Here is a 19,846-nt window from a genome sequence, read left to right on the forward strand (position 1 = left end):
TGAACCTCTCAACTTGAGTGGACAGACGGCTTATGCATCCTGCAAGCCGCTCAACATCAGCGACACTCTCATTCCCAACATCGACTGTGAGCTCCATTTGACCACGGAGCCTTTCGTCCAATGACCCGAATGTTTCCTCAAGCAGTGCCATCGCTTCTCCCCACCGCTCCGACACCAAGTACCTCAAATCTATCCAGCTGGTCGGAAGGACCAGGCCACCAAGAAGAGTTTGTGTGAGTTGTTTTACCTCCTCGTATGAACTGCACTTGAAAGGCCTGCGTGCTCTTTTCGCATTTTCTTCCAGTTGTGGAATGTCTTGCTGAATCACCTGCTGAACATTATTAGCATCAAGACCTTGGGAGTGGCACAAGAAAAAGTTCAGTTTAGGAAGATCATGAAAATGGCCCGCAAGAGTCTTCACTGCATCCAAACTGAATGCATTGCCAGGAATACCAATCTCTGTCAAACCATGTCCAACAGGAAGGAGGCTGACCACGCCCTCCACATCAGCATCATCCAGTTCGCAGACGTTTAACCACAACTCCTTCAAGGCTGGAGTAACAAGAGGACCCAACTCAGCAATGTGACCGTGCATGTCGACCTCAGATACACACACACTGTGTAACACACATCCTGTCAGTGCATCCACTAGACCGCACGTTTCATCCAGCGATCTTCGAAATACAGACACCGTCCATAACTGCTCAGGTAAATGAGAAATGCACTCCGATAGGTACTGACCATCGTAATTTGACTGATAAACAATATCAATTTGTATACCTAGCAATTTCTTCCTCATCAATGCCTTATCCGCTTTTTGAAGCGTTTTTGCAAGCAGCCGTAACATCTCATTACCTTGATCAGACAGGGTACACTTGATAGTCATTCTCCGAATGTTACTTTTGCAACATCGAAGAATATCTCCAAGAACTTGCAGTTCGGCATATGAATTGCACCTGATTAGGAAGACGGTCCTGTTTAGTTTAATACCAGACTGTATGTAAAACAACAGTGCTGCCAGGTACTCTTGGCCCTCGCACGAAATCTTTGCTGGCTTCAGTAGTTTAGACGCTAACTTTTGTGAACCAGACTCAACCAAGCACAATCGTGCAAGATCGTCGTTACCCTGTCCTATACGGCTAAGGATGAGATCAGCAGCCCGTTCTGATAAACCGCAGCAAAATCGAAGCACATATATAACTTTCGCAACACGAAGTGAAACGGCTTTATCAAGACACTTACGAAAGCTCTGTTCATCACTATCGAGCAGACTGATAAGGTAGCATGCTGCGCAGTATTCTTGGTGAGACTTGTGGAGAAACGTGACGACTTCAACGTCCCTCCAGCTACTCGGAACAGTTTCTGTCTTCAAGATACCCATTTGACAACCGTCCTTCAAGACAGATTCGTCCCCGGTGAAATCTCCAGGTGAGAAATGGAGTCTTTCCTCATCTAGGAGCCCTTCCAATGCAACTTGTCCTAGTCTTTTCAACATTTTCTTCATCATTTGCTGCCTATCAGCATCACTAAGTGTGCTTAAGCGAAGTTTAATATGAGCCTCTGTGAATTCAGAATACACAGTTGTTAACTTGTCTGGCAATGGTTTTGATGGGTCAGGTCTGTTCGGCCAAAGCAAACATAGCATACGTGCAATGATTGGACTCTGTGACAATGCCTGGAGAGCAAAAAGTGAGTCCAACCATGAAATTAAGGCTTCTGCAGCAGTGATATCGCGTGGAAACTGTGCTTTAATGAACTTATTTCTGTTTCCGACTGTAAATCCCTTTGTTTCAACCATGGCATAGCCTCGGTACCCCTGAGTAACTATGGCAGCCATGTCTGGCCGTGTTGTCACCAACACACAGCTGTTGAGCAATTTCATGTTTTTCAACAACTCGTCAATCGTAAACACACCCTCGGCAGATTCCAAAATATGGCGCGGTATTTCATCTAACCCATCTATCAAAAATGCAACCTTATCTTCGTTGTCACTGATAACCTTTTTCAAATCTGACTTTGTCAGTTTGTCAGTGTGCAGCAACAATTGATCAAAAATTGCATCTATGATACAACTTGTCTTGAATTGGCTCAACTTCAACAAGAACAGGAGCTCAAATTTGGCAACGTTTGACCCTTGACGTTTTTTCCAGGTATTCGCTATCGTTACACAAAGGGTCGATTTGCCGAATCCAGCCCCACCTGAAAGAAGGATCATTTTCCCCCTACCTTCTTTTCATCATACATATCCTCCCATGTGTCCAGTGGGACTGTTTCGGGTCTATTCAAACTCTTAGTTTGCCCTGACATTTTCACGTCTTCACGTGTGGTTTGGTGCCCACTCTGAAGGAGATTCAAATGAATATAGAATTCATCAACACCCAGCGCCGGAAACATAGAAGACGTTACAATCTCTGGGATGAACCCTGCGTGAGCTTCGTAGAAAGTGACAAGCAGCTGTTGGCAAATCTTCAGATGATCAGGACCTGTTGGTCAAGAGAAAATTATCAATATGGAAAAAAAGGTCACAAAATAATTATCACTTGATAATGACTTAATGGTAAGTTAAGGTGGGGTTTTGTATAAGCCCTTACCACAACTGGCCCTACACTGTAAAAATGGTGTTTAGGATTTAACACATTTCTAAACACTAATTATGTACCCACTTTTTCCACACGTTTAGCATCATGACATGTTTAGATGTCCTTTTTCTGTGACACGCATTATCCGTTTGACATGTACAATTTATAATATGTTTAGCATTTAAACACCTTCCTAAGCGCATTTAGATATACAATCCTAAGCACATGCCCAAAACGTAAACACGTTTAGTTTCACAACATTAAAAAGTGGTAAACGTTTAGAATTGAAACACATTCCTAAACGTATTAAACTATAAACACGTTTCTGATGTGTTTAAATGCTAAACACTGTTTTTACAGTGTATATCTGCATCTTCAGTCTATTTCTGTCCAAATATTTTAATAAGCAAAATCACGGCAACAGCGCCCTTAGTTGTTAGGAAAAGTAGCAACATTTTAAACGTTTAAAATGGTGCACTTTTCAAAAAAAAATTATCCAAAAACAGATGATTATTAATTTTCATACACTTCAGAGGATTGAAAATTTGCTATAATTATGCACACGTGTAAAAATCATTAATAACGGGTTCCCTTATCATTATGATATTAAAGCGACAGTGGATAAGCTCTACCTCCAGCAAAAAAACACTTCCTGGTTCATCATTGTGATGCTTTCCAAACATTTGGGATGCCAAATTGACCAATACATACCTGATTTTGCAGTCTCCCGGATATTTGATATACCTAATGCAGTGAGGGAAACATAAGAAAATGGTTTCGGTTTGAAAGAAGGGTAACTCAAAAATGCCATCTATTTCACACCAAACGCAACCGTTCATCACCAGGAGAATCAACAAAAGCCAACCAAAACCAGCCGGAGAAAGATCTGACCAGTCCCGTAATTTGCATAAAAGCGTAAAAATGAGGCAAAGAAAATCACTGCTGAAGGCTAAAAAGCTGTCAATCATTGAACTGATTGCTCTGGGCAGGGGCTTTAACTTTATTCCCACCCTTAGAAACCTTAAAGGTCGACCATCCTTCGCTTCTTCCCACCCATTCTTCATAATGAGACTTCGATCGTTTAAAATGGGAGGAAGAAAAAGACCGTCTGTTTAGCATCCATTCAAACTGCTGATGCTGATAACAAATCCTCATTTCCTTCCCCTATATATCAATTTTAATTCACGTCGGCAATTTTCTTGTTATTGTCCACCAATTCCCTGATTATTGCCAGCACGTACTGGTTCTTTTTAGCATACAACGCTTCTCTCTCAGAAAAGGGCAAAACTTGACAAAATTAATCCCCGGTGGTGGCCCCCTAAAAAAACATCCCCGTCCTTTAACTGATATGACTTGAAATGTATAGCGTAAAGTGCCTGACACGCTGCTTTCGTTACACACAAATACGTCCGCTGCATGTGCAGTAAAGCCCCTGTCACACCTTTGCGTATCTGAATTCCTTATGAGTTCCTTATCAAAAATTTTCAATACGCAGCCGTACGCTCAATTAACGTCGAAATGTTTTGATCACTTTGACTTATGTACGACGCACATCTAGCGTAAAAGTAACGAATTCAGCGCATCCATTGCGTATGAGATGGGTATGAGTAACGTATGCAGTGCGCAAGTTCGCCATCTGTGCGTTCCTCATAAGTTACGAATAAGTACATTGCGCTGCCCGCTCGCAGGACGAGCGGTACTAATTCGTGCAATACGTCGCTATGTATACGTCCAATATAGGAGGTCAGCGTATTGCCGCATATGAACGGCTTATCCCTCCCGAACACATAGCGTACTCGTACCGCGCTCAACCGATGCGGGACAGATGCGCTGCGTATTTATAACTTATGACCTGCGTAACAGCGTACGCAGCGTAGTTTTGTGCATGCCCAAAACTATCCAGCGTACTGGGCCGTACCATGCGTATATCTGCTTACATAAAACCTACACAAAACGATGGAGATGCATATGAGGTGCGTATTGTGCGTACGACTGCGTATGAAAAAAATGTCAATGCGCAAGTCATAAGGAATTAGGATACGCAGAAGTGTGACAGGAATCCTCCCCATCCCCTGTAATTTACCCCTATGTTATTTATATTAAAAAAAAATTCTTGTAGCGTAAACCCATTTTCAATCACCTCAGTTTGGATTTGCGTTTCCCGTGCTGATTGTCAGTTTTATCCCGACAATTTTTTCCAGCAATACAAAAGTTTTTCAATTTTGAATGAGACACTGACCGATCGGTTCATTTTTAGTTATTGAATAATTACTTAACAATTTCGAGTTATTTGGTTACAAGACAATAATTCCTTTTTTCTATCAGTGTCATAAAATACCCACTGGGAGCCAGTCTGCTCACAAAACAAAACCTTTTTAGAGGTTAACAGACGTCCAGAAAGAGGGGCGGGGTTTGTTGGAATAAAACCTTTAGTTGAAAATGTATGAATGTAAATAAAAAAAATCTAATTTGTTGAACACGGGGAACAAAACTTTAAAGATTTATGTTTTGCTCCCTGTAAATTAAACATTTGGCGCAGTTGTCTGCTGGACTTGCACCAAGAGAAGTTTTTTTTTTTAAAGGAACAAAATATGGCATTTAAAAAAAATCTATTCAAATGTTGTTTTCTACATTTCGTTGCTTTTTTTTTGAAAGAAATAACAAGGTTACATCAAATTATTGGTTGCTGTTTCATTGGCAATTTAACATACCAGCACTGACATGTATCCGCTTTCAGAAACCCAACCCATAAGTAGAGCGAACTGCCTATTTTGACCAATTTTGTAATGTTAATGAATACACGTATTCAATTTCTGCAAGAACGCCTTTAATTCCTCACTCAAGGGCGGATCCAGAACACAATTTTGGGGGGGGCCAAAAAAAATTTTGGTCCTCCAAAAAAGTGGGTCCAAAAATTACGGCGTGGGGTTCAGGGGGCCCGCTTAAGGGCCCCGAATTTTTGGATTCTAGATGCTCTGTGGTGCGATCTGAGGCAATTTCTGACCACTTTAACCAATGTTTTTTTGAGGAAAAGATGGTGGTGTGCTCATTGCCTGCCTTTTTTGCGATGTCACATAAAAAAAAAAAAATTGGTTTCGTTTTGGGGGGGGGCCATGGCCCCCTTTGGCCCCCCCCCCCTGGATCCGCCCTTGTCCTCACTACACATACAATGAGCAGAAACATGTGTTTACCTTGCAGAAATTCTGCAATATCTGCCCTTCCGATGTTCTTCAATGCTGTACACAACGTGGTAATCTGCTGTTCAACACTGGTGGACTGGGCACGTTTCCATGTCACAAGCATTTCCAAACCTTGCCTTATGGGATCTTTTTCGTATTTGTTCTCGATAATTGGAACTTGTATCATCGTAAAGCCAAGCCCCTGAACTGCCAGTTTTACCCAATCACAACCAAGCCTCGTAGCGATCTCGTACAGAGCTTTGTCATCGAAGCAATGTTCTGAAAAAAAAACCGAAACCGATAAAAAAAAATGGTATACTAAGTAATTTAAGCCCCATTTGGTAAAATGTTTCAACTTAGCCCAGATTTTTTGGTGCCAAATTATAGACCGCACAATTTGCTGCCCAAAAGTTTCGCCAAAAAAATAAATGAAATTCGGCATATTTCCAATTGCTCACTTTTGAATGAGGCCTAAGTGTTAATTAAGCAGGATGAGTCAACAGAACTATTTTACACAAACTGCTTTTAAGCTGCTGTTTAGCCGTCCTCAGGTCGACCTCGCGATGGCACGGAAGAGTCGGCGACTGACATTTAGATTAATGATCAAGCTGCGCCTGAGCTTCGACTGGTGGGAACATGTCAGTTGCATATATTTTGTGACCGGAGTGTAACTGCGACGATATTGAGGAAATCGGCATTAGTCAGCGCTCAAAACCGACAGTCGCAAGAGTACACACATTTCAACAACTACGACGCGATGGAACGTGTTCCCGACAAGCGGGAATCAATCGCAGTCGAGCATTGTGAAAAGTTTTGAAAAGATTTTTCTCAGGATAGGCTACGCCATTTTGAAAATCAAAGTGAGGCAAATAAGGCAAACATTCATGGCGGCGAAAATAGCGTATGCGGTGAACGAGTAACTCTCGGAAATTACAGCAGATTGACAATCTTATAAATTGATAGATAGCTCAAATTCCCTCAAAATTTCAATGTGTATTCTAGGTAGGTCATGTTTCATTGCAGCTTGAAGAAATATAGAAGATAAAGCCTAAAACAGTGGTCGAATTGAAGTTTCCTCATAGAACTCGCTAGTAATTAACCCTAAATAGGCCGGGGGCGGAATCCGCCCCCCCCCCCCTCAACATTTTCTGTGATAGCTTCTAAAAAAAAAAATAATAATAAAAAAAAAAAAACCCATAAAAATCGGACCACGGGTTACCGCGTAGCGAAAATTTTTTCGGCGCTAGGCGCCGTGAAAACTGAATGTTCGCATATACGCCGTGTACACAGAGCAGAATTGCCATTCGTACATATGAATAATTAATTAGCCATAATTCCAAAACCCTTTGACCTATAGTCATGAAATTTCTTGGGTATGTTTAGGAAGAGTTGCTCTATGCATGTGCCGAGTTTCAAAATTTTTCGTCACTCGATGGCCGAGATCTTAGGGGGGGGGCGGCCCCCGGCTGAGAGATGGTCAAAATAACCCGGCCCCTTTAGGGTTAACGCAGTAGTACCACCAACAACGTCAGACTTTCTATTTTCACTTTTCCATCCGTGGCGTTTTCTGAGCTGAAATTGCATTGATGGGGTAGGAGTTACTTATAAGGCTATCCGTAAATTGTCATTCGCGCAGTCCCTGTCGTTTTCCAGAAATAAGGGGAACTGGAGACCGATTCGAACGTAAAAGGCTCCCCCATGCAGAAATGTATCAACGCTAGTGCACTGTATAGTTACCCCGATTCGTTTACATGCAGAATGATACGAGCCTTCGAGAAGCCCGTCTGCTCAACTAATAGACGGGTGTCTTGAAGGCTCGTGCCGCTCGTGTCGTTTTGCACGTGTGCAATGTGTGCATGCAAGAAAAAAAATTTCATGTTCGTATCTGAGTGAACCTTAAACAAATTGCAAATTATTGCACAGCATTTGGCAAATTTGGGAATAGGGATCTTGAAAGTTACATAGGACTACAATTATGATGAAATCAATGTAAGCGGACTAACATTGTCGCTTAAAATACCCCAAAAAGCTAAGTATTATGAGAATTATGACCAAATCAATTTGAAAGTGTTACAGTTTGCGGCCGTTTTCGGATTTTTGCAAATTGGGCATAACACTATTTGGACTTTTAGTATATTATTTTAGGGACCAAATAGAAATGCACTGTGGTGAAAAAAAATATGTTGCAATTTGTTTGAGGTCAAACCTTATATTGCCTAGACTAATAGGTCCTGTGCAAAAAATGACAATTCTCGGATTGCCTTATTCAAGTAGTTCCTGCCAAATAAATTCAATATTTCAGAAAACGCCACGGATGAAAAGTGAAAGTTGACGTTTGCCGTTGATGGCAGTGCTGCGGCGTTAAACTAGTAGTGCTAGTGAGCACTACACAAACACCTGAGTTCGGTCACTGTTTGAAGCTATTTATGAGATTCTTCTTCAAAATGCAATGAGACATGACCCACATAGAATAGATTGATGTTTCTGGAAACTTGAGGTATCCATCCATTTATAAGATTTCAATCTGCTGTATTAACTTTGCGAGAGTCACTCGTTCACCGAACAAATTATTACGCCGCCATGTTTGTTAGCTTTAATTGCCTCGCTTTGATTTTGAAGATGGCGCACCCTAATTAAGGTCTATTGTAATTGTCGTCACGTCGTGGGTAACGTCACTGAGTGAGCATGGCGGCGATTATTTTGTGTCGAGATGACGCTTAATTGTTCCATGAGGATCACACGGTTTCTCAGTTTTGTGACCTAGGCTCGACTTTTCTGCTTGATGCTGACGGTTCCGTCGCGGCGCAAGCAAATCGCAGGTCCACCAGAGGGCGGCTTTAAAGAAACCTCTAAAGTAAACAAAGTTAGCACTATGAAGACCAACACGGACAATCATAAAAGGTTACAAAATAACAAAGAATTGTTATTCCTATCTACATTATAGTCCCTACCAATGTCAATTTGCAGGATGTTACTGTAAACACACATTTATTCTTTTCTTTGGCTTTCTAATCAGGCAGTCCAAAAACTAATCAGATAAGACCTCAAAATGGTTTGATGCCCGAGTCAATGTGTTGTGATACGTGGTGCATTATTCGTATATTCAATGAAAATAGCACATGAATACATGAATCAGCACGATTCATATAGTTTGGCTGTGAATAGTTCGTTCATACGGTAGCCCTGGAACGACATTTTAATGTTGACCTTTTTAATATGAACCGTATATCTTTTTAATATTGACGTTGTATCTTCGCAATATGCACGTTGTACGTTGCTTAATAACGCAATGTGTAAGTTCTTCCTTCTCAATGTGAATGTTTCAACTTGTTAATGTTCACGTTCGATCTTGTCAATGTACACCATGAATCATGCTTGATGTCAACGTTGCACCTTGCTTCTTCGCAATATCAATCATGGACCTTCGCATTATTAACGTTGAACCTTGCATCTTGTTAATATTATTGTTGAACCGTGCTCCTTCGCAATGTGAATCAAGCGTACTGAAAAGTACGATGTCCTTGCCAAGCCATGTAGTTTATTCAACCAGATAGGATGGCGTTTCAATACGACGGCTGTTTAATGTCACTTAACCTGGGTCTAGCTTGAAGTGTTGTTAATCATGCAAACAAGGCTCTCTGTTTTAATTCACTCATCTTTTATAATTTATGTTCAGACTAATAAGCGCTGTTTCACTAGAAAAGATGTGTTCACATAGATTAATGAAACTAATATTTTCTTGACGGTACACTCTAGCTTCGTCAATTACAATAATACAAAACAGAGTTCTTCATGAGCATGATTCATGGTGTACATTGACAAGATCGAACGTGAACATTAACAAGTTTGAACATTCACATTAAGAAGGAAGAACTTCCACATTGCGATATTAAGCAGCGTACAACATGCATATTGCGAAGATACAACGTCAATATTAAAAAGATACAAGGTTCATATTCAAAAGGTCAACATTTAAATGCCGTTCCAGGGCCACCGTACGTTCATGATATAGAGAGTTTGGAAACCAGACTATACCATCTTGTTGTCAACAAAACGGGCCGCAATTATCTATATTTAAAAAAAAACACATAATGCGCATGCGTCAGTTGGTAACGGAATAGTTCTCGGACTTAACCGCCTCGGAATAAAACCTCCAGATGACTGATAAGAACGGGCTACATTTCATTTTATCTATCATGAACACAATTTAGGGATCAAAATTCACTTTTTGGGGGAAAAAAAAATAAAATACAAAACTTGGGACAATTAGGGGTAAAACACTGTGAACACAACCAGACGTAATACAAGTAGCTTCAAAGGATATTCAAGAAATCATGAAGGAAACTGGGCTTCCATCAATATTAGGGATCCTGTGCTGCAGCGCGAGTTGCATTTCGAACATCAACAAAATGGTACATGTCTCTTCCGACAGTATATTGGCGGGCACAAGCGGGTGCTGTCAGTTATAGCTTTCAGGAACCCTTGGAGGCATGGTATGACACTGAATCATATCGAGGAATGACCTGCCATGTCATTGGATTTGACTTCTTGTGACTTTTTGGGTGGGATTTGGCGTATACATATTTCAGCACTCTTCCTCTTAACCTTACCTATGCAGGTCTTCATACAGCACTAGGCGGATAATTTACGTGATCACTGGGCAATGGTCAGATGAGCCATGGAAGTTATAGGGCCACCGTTAAGAACCTTGTGCCGAAATGGAAGGGGCATGGGGATCGTGGACATGTTGAGGATGAACATGAAAGGTTTTCGAATCCTGAATGATTTAACAGTTATTCTGTTCTTGTTTTCCGAAGAGTTGCCTTGAACCTATCTGTCTTATGTCTGGATTTGCTATTCATAATTGTTTTACCCCAAACTGTCCCAAAACTGTCCTACGATAGGCCTATTACTTCGAAAACATTAGAACTCACTGATTCATAGCCAGAGGAATGTATTTAAGACATCAATGAAAAGCTTACAACCCTTAGGTTATGACAACATCATAATAATGGTCGATAAGTTTATACCTTGTTCATATTTTATATTATCCCTTTCTTTACGGGTTACCTTGAGACACCCTGTATATATACAGCGTGACCCAAACAAATGCAATCCTATACCTTTTGCCTTAAAAAATAGGATCAGTGGATTGTTATGTTTTGGGTATCAGATAAAAGCCGAGAGCTTTTTTTTCAAATACTGAAAAAAAAAATCATAGCACATTGGGTTGCTGAGAAAATGCCAATAATGTGAAGTGATTTTCATCCTGTACACAAATACTTCCAACAGTGACAAATTTCACTGTAAACCTGTTGTGCAATTTTGCGCAAGTTCTTTAATATTTGGACACATTTATTATACTGGAAAGGTTTGGAAATAAAAAGGTATTTCCATTAAATTCACTTGTACTCTTGTGATATTATGTTACATGTTGTCTGTAAGGATTAGGACATGCACAAATAGCTACAGTGAAAAACCCTTTGTAATGTTTTGTGTACAGGATGAAAAATTACTACTATTACATAGTTGGCATTTCCTCAGCAACCCAAGTGTTATTTTCTGATTTTCTTTTAAGTATTTGAAAAAAAAGCTCTCAGCTTTAATCTGATAACCAAAACACAAGAATCCACTGATCCCTTTTTTAAAGGCAAATGTTTTATAGTTTGCATTTTTTGGGTCACCGTGTATTATGTTTTAACATAGCATAAACACATTACTCTATGTACCGTTTGATAACGATTTATTACACAATGTTTCGTACGAAACGCGTTTAAGAGTAATTCGGGATACATTACGGGCAAAGGTACCCCTTTAAGTTTCTACAAAAAGACAATCCCCAGTACATCACACTTTTAAAAAGTATTTGGATTTTAATTTCGATATAAACAAAAACACGGTCTTAAGATTTATAAAAAGGCAGGGGAATTAAAGTAGAATGAAAGGCAACCATACGTACCTCCAGATGGCCTGCTAGGACCTGCTTCATCTTGAGTGTCCATATCGTGTTGTATCGTAAATCCTCAGCTAAGAAACAATGAAACATTTACAACAGTATTAGAGTTGTATATCTAAGAATTATTTATGTGTCCTGAATGCAAACTGTTTCCCACCGTTTGCACTGTTCGTCTGGAACCGCAACGACAAGTGCAGACAATTCAGTAAGGTTGATTTCACCGACTCTTTATCTGAAGGCAAAGATGAGATTCTTACTACTTCACCCCACAGGTTAAGTTTTAAGCCTCAATTCAAATACCGAAAAAGAGTAGTCGCGTGTCATAACAGTGGACAGAATGCAGAGAGACTTGCGTTTCTTTTGACACACTTCGCTGATGCATTGACGAGACTGGTCTTGAACCTGTCATTTTTCCTTGTCTCAAATGTTGTCTCTCTGTGCAGGGCTTGCAATTTTGAGATTTCCCCCTTTTTATGTAGTCTGAGTATCACCAGCCAAGTCTCCTGTATAACGTCTGATATGTCAAAGCATGCAATTTTTTACGATCTCGCGCCTCAGCCAATCGGAGTCGACTTTACTAAAATCGTGACGTCATTTCATTCCCAAATCAGGACTAAACGTTTGATTGGTTAATTCGAATGCAGTGTTTTGTAATACAACAACAACCGGGCGTGTATCGCGTAATATAATACAGAGCGCGTGACCACAGTTTTTGTTGCCGTATCGAGGTTATTTTTTTACTCAAGTTTATGACGCAACAACGGTGAATGACCGAAGACCCGATATAGAAAGCGCCCGCTGATTGATCAAAATTTAGAAGTCAAGATGCTGTTGTCTTGCATTATTAATCAGCGAATCTGCTCAAATGTAATAGACTATGGCTTTCGCCATTGTCTGTTACATAGACTATACTTTTAGGTGGCCCCATCTCAAATAATGGACTTCCTTCGTTCGTATCGTAAGCTACACAGCAATGGGTGCTAAACGTCCTGAAAACAAGTAATGTTCCCTAAATTTGAATTACATGTATATGGAATGTCTATAAACTTACCTGGTTAAAAAAAGGAACCCAAATCCTCGCCCTTAGACTTTTGGGTATCCTGTAAAAGTCCTGACGTAATTTCGGAAAACTTTCTAGGCTTGGTAGAAAATATGATTGTTTTCCCTAGTAAATATCGAGCGGGTAAACAGTCTCGATTTCAAATTCAGTTTCTTTTCAGGAAATTGAGTAAACACAGCTGTGGATTTATAATACGGAGGAAGTGCAGTATTTGCGACGAATTTTGGCCCCCCAAAAAACATGTTTAGCGTCCTGCCTTTTTGAAAAAAAGGAAGGAGAATGCCGTTTTTCTTTTTTCCTCCAAAATGGCCGCTCGAACGGGCTATTTTTCAAGATGGCCTCAGCTTTTTTTTTAAATGGCCGTCACTTGATATACCAGCTTTATATGGGCTAGATGCAACAGACAAAGAGGCCAAAATGATGTCACTGTTTAAATTTTATCATGTTTTTGTTAAAAAAAAGAGCCTCCAAAAAAAGAAGTGGGTGGAGACGCTAAACATGTAGGTTTTATTTGGCCTTATGGGAATACCTTTTGGGACAATATCACAATTATACATGTTAATGGGAAGTGAATTTGGTTATACGAAACGTTCACGCAAACGTCACAGCACAAATCAAATACATTTAACCATATCCGTCAACCCCCTCCGGAAATTTTGAAGGATTTTGTCGTGCAAGGGATGATAGAGCCGTAATAGTCCTACATGGGACTTTTTATGTTCTCTGAAAAAGAAATTAACATATTTTTTTACTGGTTTCCGTGAGGAACTTTAGAGGAGGCAGGGAGTTACTAGACTTAAAAAGGGGCCTATGGAGTTGGGTCTGTTGAGGTTAACGTTACGCATTGTTCTTGATTAGGCCTAATTTATTTATCTGGTGACATTGTGTCATACATTCCTGCTGCACAAAAGGATGCATAGGCAACACTACAGTGTAGTTACTTACCTATAGGCCTACTTCGGTGTACCCGTAAATCGCTGACACTGGATTTTCAGAACAAAAGGCGGGAAAACCATGCCTTGGTTGCAAAAGTCAAATAATCCTCAGTAAAGTACGATTTTCTTCATACTTTTGGTCCAGTCAAGATCGATGGCATCCTACCGAATAGCCAACCATTATTGAACTGCGTCACAGGCGGTGGCGTGATCAAGCTATGATCACATGACCCAGCAGGCTGGGCAAAACCATTATTTGACAGAGGTCTATTTGATGTGAAAAATTGATACACAATCTATGTAACATTTTATATTATTTTTGTTTAATTCTACAGAGTAGTGATCATTTTGCGGTCGCTTATAGCATACTTATTATACATGTAGCTCACCAATGATGCACTTTTCCTAAGACAAGGATACCCGACGATTATTTTAACTATGCACCTTTTCAAACTATTACCTATACAACTTGGTATTTTCTGGTTTTTCCAACTTTGTAGTGCTTTTTATAGTAATGATAATTAATGACACGGATGTTTGTATATGATATGCACGTGACATTTCTTTAGTGCGCGTTGTGACCAAAGTTGAACATAATCAAGTTAATATTACATGTTCAGAATGTGCATTCGATCTACAAACTTACTGACTCGACAGCGTGGGTTGCAGTCGTTCTGATACGAATGACCCAATCACTCAACGTACGTGGTCCCACTGTAACATATATATTCGACTTGGAAATTTAAAAGAAAGTAAAAGACTTTTTAATCAAACATATATTTGTGTCAATTATAACATTTTGTTCATCAGAATTAAAAGAAATACTGTAGTGCCGGAGGCTGTTATAGTCATTTGGAAACGATAAAACACTTTGACTAGTTAATGAGCAACCCATATAACCTTGGTATGCGCCAGGAATTGCGAAATCGCGCCGTCCGACTATCACGTCACGCCGTCATATCGCCCTCCCTATCTTGCCGTAATTCCTGGCTATACCCCGCTCCTGATCCTCCCACCACAACTGTATTTTACGTTTTTGGTAGTAAAATTCAATTTTAAGACTGAAAATTAATCTAAATAAATAAATCTTTTAAATTACAGCTGTATGTTAAATAACGCTACTTACTTTGCATTCACGTGTGAGCCGAGTCCTCTTTTGTTGCCCATGTACATGAAGGTAGATATAAATGAAGGGTCGTAGCTCTCAACTTGTATCTCTTTGAAACACGGACCCTAAAGTCGCTCTATGTTGCAATTGAGTGGGGGAATTTTTTCTTCTACAATGGCGACGTGCTTCAGGACTGCTTTTAGGGATGGTAATATTTGAAGGGAAACATTACCAAAAAGACATCTGCGAATCCCGTAAAAAAATGAGGGGGGAGTGAAAGAGGGTAAATCTAACTGTAATTTGATGTATTTCTTCTTGATCAAGTGGGATGGGGGGGGGGGGGGTTCAACCGTTCGGGGGCCATGCCCTCCCCTCCCCCCCCCCCAAAAAAAACCCCAAACAAACAAACAAACCGCACCCATAAAAAAATTGTTTAAATGGTTAGAAATTGCGTCGGATAGCAACACAGAACATGTAGAATCCAACTTTTTTTTTAGGGACCCTTGAACCCGAACCCCACGCCGTAATTATTTTGGACCCACTTTTGGGGGGACCAATCTTTTTTTTTGCGCCCCCCCAAAAAAAAAATGTGGTCGGGTTCCCTTTTGATTTGATCCCCAGTGATAGAGTATTTTTCCCATTGTTTGACTTGGGCCGAATTTATCATTACTACCTTTGACAGTTCATTTGCTGCCGCACTCTTAATTAAGGTCATGCCGTCGACGGACCGCTATCGTTGACAGAACACAAATGCATCCCTCCAAGGTGCTGTTTATCATTTGGCCTAATTGTTAGTTAAAACCTTACCTGGATTCAGGATGGAATATTGACTCTACACATTTTTATGTTTTATATTGTCCTGGCCACGTGGTAAACACACCCGGGGCCATCTATCACCAGATCGTAGTATGGACCATACTACATCCTTCAGAGGGGGTGTCAGTCTTGTGATCATACTGGAGGGGTTGAAAATTGGCGGGAAAACCCTGTGTGCTTGTGCACATTTACATAGGCTTGTGTACAAATGCACTATATACATTGGGATTATTTCGATCACCCCTGTGACCAAAATGGAATGTCAAATGGGGTTATGTCTGTGGTTTTAACGGCTGTTTGGGGCCTGAGAGATACTCCAGACATGCCAGAGGTTAATCAGGGGTGAATGGGCTGGTTGTGAGGGTCGGGTGGCTCAAATTACATTGTGTAGAAACCACATTCCATACAGTCATTGGATAGTAAACATTAAAGGTGCTCGCACCAGCAAGTGTTTATTAAGGAAAACAGCTAGTATATCGTAATCACTGCAACCTATGCACTTACCAAGCTGAAATAAAGGAAAAGTTAAATGCGAAATGGCTCCGAAAGGCCATTTATTTTGTATTGTAATAAAAAAAAGGCCTAACGTTTCGATACCAACAAAATCTTTACCAAAGGCGAACCTCTTTTGTTTCGTATCCGCACATGACAATAAATCCACAATCACCTAACAGTCACAATCACCTGACCACGCACTTTCTTGTTTTCATCATACATCAATATGGGTTACCTGACTTGCTATAAAGTTACCCCCTCCCCCACATGTATAAGGCAACAGAGTAGATCGATGTTTAAAGAAACCAGAATATAATGAACTCAGTGTGACCGTATCGATATTTCATGATGTTGAATTTTCAAAAATTTGGATTAGACTAAGTCTTGTTTGACACGTTCAGCCATTTATATTTGCTTCTAAAAGTAAAATCATTTTCTAAACCAAATGCAATTTTTACCTAGCAGTATAAAAGCTATCCAGATTTGAATTGGATACAGAAGGCAAAAATCCACCCACATCTAGTTATTAACTTTTTTTACAAAATTCATATTATTTGCGGCTCCACAAGAATAACTAGGCACCCCAAATCGGTGCAAAATATGGTGTTCTACGTAATGAAAAAAAAATCGTAAGAATAAAAAATATCTTTAAACATGTTATGCAAACACTTAAATTCGGGCATTAAACTGCAAATTATACAATGCACCCCTGCACACAAATGATACACTAAGCTCCAATGCTCTTTTTCAATTACCACGAAATATGTTAAAAATTATGCAATATGTGACCACATCGACAAATTAACACTTATTTGAAGAAAGGAGTTTAGAAGACAACGTTTGCCATAAAAAGCAAAAAAGAAAAGGGGTTCAAACGGTCCTTCCTGACCTTAAATAACATACAATGTGAGTTTTGAATTTTATTTTAGGAACCTTTTAGTGTAGTAACAACGAATGCACTAAAGGCTACTCATGCCTATAGGCTTAGCCAGGCGATAAGGTCCATACAAACTCGAGAGTATTTTAATGCTAATTTACAAGCAGATGCGTGGGAATTTATTTACAGTCACATCCACAACAGTGAATAATACACATTTTCGAAATCAAGCAAAGATTGAAATGTAATCATGTTTCTAAAGTTTCGAAAATGCAGTTTCCCCATGATAATTTCAATTGGTTTTAACTTGTACAGGAACTGTCCTTATTTCTGTTTTAACGTTTCATTCCCTATTCAATTATTATTTTTTTCTCATTTTTAATGAGGGCGATTTGCGCTTTCCTTGTTTTCTTGAAATAAAAAAGCAAGAATGTCATTTTTATTAGGGGCGAAACACTTAATCAGTTGACACTATACCTGAGAGACAAGTGATTTTCTTTGGTGCTAAATTTGTAGTAAACATCTCCAAAATTGTTTCATTGTTAAGGAGCAGCCAATGTAGGCCTACTCCTTAGGTTAGAGACAGAATTAATCAGTGTTTTGATGTGTGTCCTCGTCTTTAGGCTACCACACCAAACTACCAGAAGATGTGGACGAGTAGGCAAGTTGAGTTGAGAATGCGGCCGTTGGTGTCGGTAGGAGACATCAGTGATAGAATTGGATAAGGCCGAAAGTGCAGGCAGCTTGACGAACGCAGAAAGCCCAGCCAGGTTTATCACAGGGAGTATCATCCATTTTGTCATTAAATATAGAGGTTATTGCCACACAATCTTGATTGTTTCTGTAATCATCTGGTTGCCAAACATCCCATACCAAGAAGGGCTCGCTTCCTTCCTGACCATCACACTCCCAGGTTCCTTCAACTTCTTTGTCATTGCAAGCAATCCAGGCTCTGTATTCACTGTTCGCGTTGTGTGCCAAATTCACCATGAAATTCATTTCCTCGAGCGAGCGAGGAGCGGCCATCTTGCCTCCCATGTCTTGGCAAGCTGTCTTGGCGTCATCCCAAGTGTGCGTTGAAGGAGTGAGGCGATAACACTCGTTCCCCCACAATTGCCACTCTGGCGGGCAAGAGCATTGGACAGTGAGTCGAGAGTGGCAGGAACCTGACCTAAATTGAGCATTGATTGCTGAAGTTATTGCTACAAAGTTGAAAACTCTCAACAAATACATGATGTATGGCTCCTTGTTCAGTCGCGCGGTAGCAGAGTTGAAGAGGATCAGATGTGTACTCTGTCCATGTATAGACCCTTTTAGTGTCTCAGCATTGAATCGAATACAATGAAAACTGGTCGTCGCGGTAGAAACAAACGCGAATTTCCTCTGACGTAAAATATTGCTATCATAAAACAAAAACGAAGGTCTTGTTGCTATGGTCCATTATTCAGCGTCCTCGAGGGTACAAAAAAGGTTGGGACGCAACCTGCCTCCAAGGTACAATCTTCATCCAGAATTATGAAGAACGTTTAATAAAGGCCGGGACAAGTCATCAATTGAGTGATATTTTATATATTGCCTGCTGTTCCCCTGAACAACACAAACAGCTTTTTGGCCTTGACCAGTTGAAATTTATTGTACCAGAGTTAATTAAACCTTCACGCTTCATTTAATCTTAAAAGACCGAGTTAACCGAAGATTAATTGAGCTATAAAAGGTCACAATTAATTGGGATTTCGTTTTAAAAATTACCGCCTATTACCCTTCCTCGAGTTGTGGAAACCTTTTACCTATCCATCCTCGAGGGAGTTGGAGGTCATAGTATGAGCGTTATCGAAACATGTTGATTCACAACTGATAGTTTATTGATCGCGAGGGCAGTAGCCTTTCCGTTGAATTCAGTAAGGTATAATTTTATGAGAAGACTTACAGACAAATTGCAAGATGTAAGAAAGTAAGTGTGCTGCACAATTAAATACGGGTAGTTTTACCATTCATACCCGGTGGTCTATCGATATCATATGTTTAAATGAAGAGCCGTTGTTTCCTATTTGGCCGCTGAAAATGCCGGAACTGGTTGTTTGCGTGTCGTTTAATAAAAGCGGACTTCTGGCACGGTATGCTGTCTTCCACCCTCTATTGTTGATCGAAATGGTAACTCGGGGGAATTGTGCATGAATCTGGTGCCCTGACCCCGTTGTCCTTTGGTCCTCAAAAATGGGGTCCGGTAATAGAGGCGAGTCTGGCATACATTGGCCGGAATTTCGGGTAATGTATGGTAACTTCATGTATATGCATGACCTGCGTTGGTCTGAAACCCGCCTCGCCTTGTGAATTCTAAATCACAATGGTAATGTTTGCGCCCAACCAGCCTGTTGCAAAATGGGAATAGGCCTGGCCACGATGTGCTATTTTTGCCGAATTTGAAGGTATCTCTGGCAAATATCAATTAAGAGAGAAATATTGCTGTTCCATACTTCTATGCAGTTTATATGCTTGAACGTTGCTTTTATGGAGACACTTGTGATTTTGTGTACTTTTGTGGTACATGTATAACAAGCGTGAGTTTCTTGATAATCGTGAGTTCAATCTCCAGCAACCATGCACAAGAGTTGAACAGCGATTCAGAAATAAACGATCGTGATGCGCGTGCGCAGAGGTGGTCCAATTAGAGGCTCTAAATGGGAGCTATTTACCGGTCCCCATATCTTTAGGGGGCTGGGAAACAGTGCATATTACACGATTATTATCCAGTCGTTGACTGCCCTCTTTCGTTTGCATACTGTTTGACCCCAAGCAACCCCTTATCCCGTAATTGTTTCAAAGATAAACAAAAAGAACATG

The 19,846-nt window shown here is 40.2% G+C and overlaps 1 protein-coding gene across 1 annotated transcript; it reads right to left on the bottom strand.

Moving 5' to 3' along the window:
* LOC119738737 lies at positions 1–13,881 on the bottom strand (the record flags this gene model as incomplete). The annotated part of the gene is given in 6 exon segments (XM_038213667.1): positions 1–2,220; positions 2,223–2,483; positions 3,291–3,323; positions 5,771–6,037; positions 11,718–11,785; positions 13,720–13,881. Coding segments are annotated over 5 exon segments (2,824 nt in total), but the record flags the coding sequence as incomplete, so codon positions are not given.
* Positions 13,882–19,846: the final 5,965 nt, after the last annotated feature.

This window comes from Patiria miniata, unplaced genomic scaffold, assembly GCF_015706575.1.
Source record: "Patiria miniata isolate m_02_andy unplaced genomic scaffold, ASM1570657v1 HiC_scaffold_3, whole genome shotgun sequence".
Classification (NCBI taxonomy): domain Eukaryota; kingdom Metazoa; phylum Echinodermata; class Asteroidea; order Valvatida; family Asterinidae; genus Patiria; species Patiria miniata.